This window comes from Pholis gunnellus (genome assembly GCF_910591455.1).
Source record: "Pholis gunnellus genome assembly, chromosome: 2".
In the NCBI taxonomy this organism is placed as follows: Eukaryota; Metazoa; Chordata; class Actinopteri; order Perciformes; family Pholidae; genus Pholis; species Pholis gunnellus.
This window is the reverse complement of record NC_136536.1, coordinates 18337439-18343438: the sequence shown is the minus strand read 5'-3', so window position 1 is coordinate 18343438 and position 6000 is coordinate 18337439. Positions and strand designations below refer to the sequence as shown.

The 6000-nt window shown below is 42.6% G+C and overlaps 1 protein-coding gene across 1 annotated transcript in view; it reads left to right on the top strand.

Moving 5' to 3' along the window:
- The window catches only part of celsr3 (cadherin, EGF LAG seven-pass G-type receptor 3), a gene marked incomplete at both ends in the record, with an annotated part of 98044 nt that overhangs the window by 23257 nt on the left and 68787 nt on the right, over positions 1-6000 (top strand). The window contains 2 exons of the mRNA XM_079174957.1: positions 1-260; positions 2834-3122. The exon at positions 1-260 is cut by the window's left edge and continues 84 nt beyond it. Coding sequence (XP_079031083.1) covers positions 1-260; positions 2834-3122 — 549 coding nt within the window. The remainder of the gene's footprint in view (positions 261-2833; positions 3123-6000) is intronic.

The following is a 6000-nucleotide window of genomic DNA, read 5'->3' as shown; positions in this document are numbered from 1 at the left end:
GCCTCCAGAACATGTCCCAGGAGCACTTCCTGTCACCGCTGCTGGGTAACTTCCTGGAGGGCGTGTCGGCGGTGCTCTCGGTGCCTGTCGAGGACGTTTTCATCTTCAACATCCAGCCGGACCTGGACGCGGCGCCGGGAGGGATCCTGAATGTCAGCTTCACTGCTGCGTTGCCCGGCGGACTCTTCTTCCCTTCTGAGACGCTGGAGGAACAGCTGTACCTGAACAGGCCGAGGCTGACGTCACTCACACAGATGGAGGTCAATTCCCATTTACAAATGCAAAACATAGGAATCTGCATTTTTAATTGTTTAGTGTTTGTGTATATATCTACTACTACAGGCACATTACCTAACATATACATTCTATGGAGGAGAAGTCAGTCGCATGCAGAAGCTTGAAATCAGGGTTACATAGTAAGACACATGGTGCAAACACATGCATCTCAAGACAGTCACCAGGGCATATTGCATGTGTAATAAAATACAGATGCCATGCCAGCGCAAGACATATGGCTTCATCCAGCAATACGCTGATGTGACTGCTGAATGTTTTCATGCATGAAATCACACACACCTGGACACAGCACGCACATCAGTCACATACACGCCCACACCCCCCCAGAGCATCGCTGTACATGCACGAGAGAGAGAGAGAGAGAGAGAGAGGGAGATGTTTCGATAAAAAAGAAGAACAAGTGAAAAACAAAGGAGAAAAGATTTCTAAAGGGAAAAGAGAGAGCAACAACTCAGAGTCAAGGCTGAAAGCATACAACGTTTTCTCAACAGGCACTGTTACACAAACACACATGAACACATACCAACCCAATCTACAGTATGTCCTCTCACTGTCTAAGAAGACACAATCTTGTGAGTACATCTGATCCAGTGAACTTAACAGCAAAACAGTAGCTGTTCCTCTGGAAAGTAAACATTTCTATGAAGCAGAATAAGGACAAATGGATAGATACATACAAGAAAATAAAGTAGTGTTAGTGTGACAGGGCTTGTACACTTCTCCAGGAAAACCATTTTTGAGAGTATTCAAGTTCTTAATGACTGAGACCTGAGAAGTTTCTGAGTTTCTTTTACTATGTTTTAACTTATTTTGCCATTTCTTGGTCCAGAGTGAAACATCTCAACATCTATTATCTTCGATGGATCACTGTGAGGTCACAATCTGGATGTCAAAAGCTACTATGCCTCCAGTCTATGTGCCTACACCTATCAGAGGGGTGGAGCAGCCTCTATATGGAGGATTTGTAGGAGAGTGATTTGAAAGCTATTTGATCTTTAATAAAGAATATAGTATCGGCTGGGCTCTACTTTGTAGCCTGAGAGGCGCGACCCAGGGCATAAAACTCCTTTAACCAACTAAGACGAGCGCATTCATATTATAATTAAGAAGCTTCTTTCATCTGAACTATGGCGGCTTGACATTAAGAGGATGATATCTAGAGATATGTGACTGTCCGTTTGTCAGGGAGGTAACTGTGATATTTTAGCATTGACACGATAACACCTAACAGCTAACTTTTGTATTGTTTCTGCTCCAGTCAGTTTCCTTCGGTATCTCCAGTCTCTCAGAGTTTATCTCTAAAAAGGTGAAACATTTCTATTCATGTTATAAGCTACCATTGAATAGGTGACTAACGTTACATGCTAGTCTAACTTGAACAACTCCTTAATTGATCAAACAAAGACTATCGGTTAGCGTTAATTCATTTAACATTTTCCCTTTGTTGGTGTTCCTGTGGGTAATTAGCATTAGCCTCGTGCGATAAGTTGCTGTTGTTGAATGTTGACAAAATGATCTTTTTCATCTAAAAATGATTTGCATTAAAATACATGCATCCCCCCGCTGCCAACTATATAGGGCTTCTCTCGAATCTCGACTCCAAATCTTTCTTCTTCACTCTTCTTTTCTTCACCACAGCTGTGCCTGCTGCATACAATGTACTTTTTTTCATGGCAGACATGTTGACATGTCATAGAAAGGGAGGGACTGGTGTAATCAATAACCTTAATTAAGTTTGCTGTCAACTGAGGTGCTCCAATTTCCGGGCCCTTGTATTGGTTAGTTGGCTAGTTCTTCCTGGCAACCAAGTAGCCTACGATTATTCATGTATTGTACAATTTCAAGGTACTTGTACCTCTCTTGAGGGTTTCCATTTTAGGCTATTTTATACTTCCACTTACCTACATTTAAGAGGGAAACATTGCACTTTTTACTGTACTACTTTTATCTGACAGCTAAAAGTAGTACAGATTTTACTTACACAGGATCCGTTAATACAAATAAAATGTGCTGTTATGGATTGAAACCTAAGAGTATATAACGTAGTTAAAACAAGCTCCTCCTGACCAGATTCCTCAAAAAAGTATCTAAAATTATTAGACTCAATAAAAATGTTATTTATGATAATATATCACTCACGGGCCACTCTACTTGGATACTTTAAGTTAATTTTTTACATTTTCTTCTAGTACTTACTACTTTTGCTTAAGTTAATGATTAAATACTTCCTCCCCCACTGTTTGAATGGCTCACTGGAACACCTAAAAGAGACAACATTACTGTTAGTAGTTGCACATGTGCTTTTACTGCTCTTATTAGTTAGAAAAAGCGTATTGCATGTTTCGGCTTGGCAGACAGAATGATGAAAAAGGCCCTTAATGAGAAAGTATGCTGAGCAGTGAAAACTAGAGCAACAGAAGCTAATCTGAATTGGGACGCCATCTGGAACATCGACAACAGTAACTGTTCACATGTCAACACAGCAATAACATTCCTCACAACGACTTCCAACATCTTTCCTCTCCCATCGCTCCAGGTCCTCCCGTTCGACGACAACGTGTGTCTGCGTGAGCCGTGCCAGAACTACATGAAGTGCATCTCAGTGATGCGCTTCAACAGCTCCGCGCCCTTCATCTCCTCGCCCTCCATCTTGTTCCGGCCCATCCACCCCATCGCCGGCCTGCGCTGCCGCTGCCCAGTGGGCTTCACGGGCGATTACTGCGAGACGGAGATCAACCTGTGTTACTCCAACCCCTGCCTGAACGGAGGGGTGTGCGCCCGCAGAGAGGGAGGGTACACCTGCATCTGCCGTGAAGACTACACTGGTGAGTGCTGTGTGCCGTAGGGAGGGAGCGTGCATGTCTTGGTGCTGCTGTGGCAAAAGGTGAGGTCATGGAGAATTGCTCCAATTTAGCTGATTTAGTTGGTTCTTTATGGATATGTGTGTTTTTGCGCTTATAAGATACACATGAAGTGTGTTTGTGTGAGGTGGGGATGGTGGTATGGACATGTTGATTATGAATAGTAGTGCTAGAATGTTCACTTACCTTTGTTTAAAGCAAGTGGAGAATAAACCCAACTTTTTTCATCCATCTTTTACGAAAGTAAAAGTATTTTTAAAGTATTTTTGGAAATATTTTAAGCAATTTACTTCATGGTAATGTCCTAAAATAAATAGAAATCACCCACATCTAACTGGAAATGTCCTTGATCTCGATCACTCTTTTTAGCCAACTTGATGTTTTTGTCTACATGTTATTGGTTTCCAGTGCACCTGCTTTAATAAAACATTAGAGTCCAATTAGCATGTGAGACCTACATATACGCGCCAATGATACTATCAAGACAAATATACAGAATGTTATTTATGTTATTTATTTTTATTTAAAGGGGACCGTGTACAGTTTAAACTCAACTGTAACCATTTGATTTTATGCACTGAACCAGATCATAGCTTTAAGCTAATTCAGGTTAAAATAAAGAGGACACAATAACAACAGAACAAGTTAAAAAAGAGAATAAAGTTATACAAGAAAGAACATACAAGACTACACAATAGCACATCCCAAATGTATGTTTGCCAGATAAAGGCAAGTCAAGAAAGTAAGATAGAGTGAGTACAGAGCTGAGTCGCTTTTAACAGACCTTTGAAGTTAGTTTTGAAAGTGCTGATGAAGCTGCAGCTCATCACATCCTCAGGCAGGGTGTTCCCCTGATTTCTGGCCTTTACAGAAAAATGCTGATTGCCCATTTAATAACATAAACCAGGTCCTCATATGTATTCTATAATTTGGTACTGTTTACACCGCAATCCTTGAATTTGAAACAAACGTCACTGATTTAATGGAGAGGACAGAGAGCAGTGTGTTTATTTGTGTGTTTGTTGTGTCTCGGTGTCGTCTTTAACTCCAGACTGGTAAACTAAAACTGACTCTCTGTGTCTTTGTTCATGTCCCATGGTGGCTTCCTTTTTGATCCACTCGGTTTTAACTGTTGTCGTGTTGAGCTGAACAGCATGAAAACACGCACTCTGCCGCCTGGGAGAGCTCCCCCCACTCAGCTCTCTAACTGTTACTTTGTCTTCTACACACACACACACACACACACACACACACACACACACACACACACACACACACACACACACACACACACAAACACGTACAGCACCACCACCACTTCTGCCACCATAAACCCCTCTCTCTTTTTTACTGTCGCAAAACTATTTTATTTCCTCTCTCACACATTCACACACACGCATACACACACTCACACACACACACACACACACACACACACACACATTTTGTTCTTTCTTACCTTTCCCAAACTCTCGACAAAATCCCTCTCTCTCTCTCTTTCACTCCCTCTCTGCCTCCCCTTCCTACTGCTGCATTGCCTCAGTCTTCGAGCCATTGACTCGACTGTTGAAGAGGATAGATGCTATGAATGTCAGTGTGTGTGTCAGGGGGATATTTCACATTGCCTTTTATTTCGAATCAAAGGAGAGCTGGGGGAGTGAAGCAACACTTTTCTTTCATGAGACAGAGGAATGAAGAGAGAGAGAGAGGGGAAAGAAGCAAAGGAGAGCTGGAGGTAGTAAGGGACAGAGCGAGTGGGAGGGACAGAGACAGACAGAGAAGACGAAGAAAGCGAAAGAGAGACGGAGGGAGTCGCGAAAGTTTGAGAAAATGGAGAGAAAGACGGAAATTAGGGAGAGAGGCAATGGGAAGTGAAGGGGAAGAGGAAATCACTTTTTGATTTTGGGCGACACCAGTGAAAAGTTGATAATCAAGAGAGAAACTTGTTGGGTAGGTTGACTGCAGCGGGTCCACCGCACATGAGATCCACCGCACAGAACTTGTCTTCAAAGAAAGTGTGTCTCTTCTTTTTAAAGGTGGTTCATCCATTACTCCTGTTGTTTCCTTCTTCCAAAACAGTGATGAAGAACACCAGAAAAATGACTGATGGTGTAGCTCAGCCCAAAAACACAGAATCTATCAGCACATTAGCGAGTCGTTCGAGACCGAGCTGGATTGTAACCGGTACCAGCAACATCACCTTCACTTTAAATGTCTCTCCTCTGCTGTGCTCTGTGGGTGGAGGGGTTAAGCTTCAACACAAAAGCGGAGGATATTAATGATCGTGTGAAATGTTAGCAGTGGCGCTCATACTTGTGAATATCGGGGAAACACTGGAGTATGACATGAAATGACTCTGAATACATTAAAAGCTGGAACATTGTTGAAGCTCCACTTTGTAGATTGAAAAAAACAACAACAAATGTGCTGAAGCCTGGATGACCAATGGTTTGGGACTGCTTGCATTTATTTCTACCCACAGCATGCCACTCCAATTCACCAGACATTCACAAACCTTCATTGCATGTCACACAGTGCACATCTTGCACCGTGTGACATGCAATGAACATGCAAGATCGCTGTCCACTCAAGATGTGTAAGGGCCCGAGGACGGAGACGGAGGAGACAGAGAGGATAAAAGATAGGGACATAAAATCAGCGGCAATAGAAGTCGTAAAGGAGGACAGAAAATCTGTGAGAACAGGAGGGGCAGAGAAGGAAAAATAGAAAGAAAGTTAGAGATGGGACAGGAGAGGGAGAGAGTGCAAACAGCATGAGTGTGAGAGATGAAGGAAAGGACGGAGAAGAGGCGAGGGAGACGGATGAATTCACAGAAACTAAC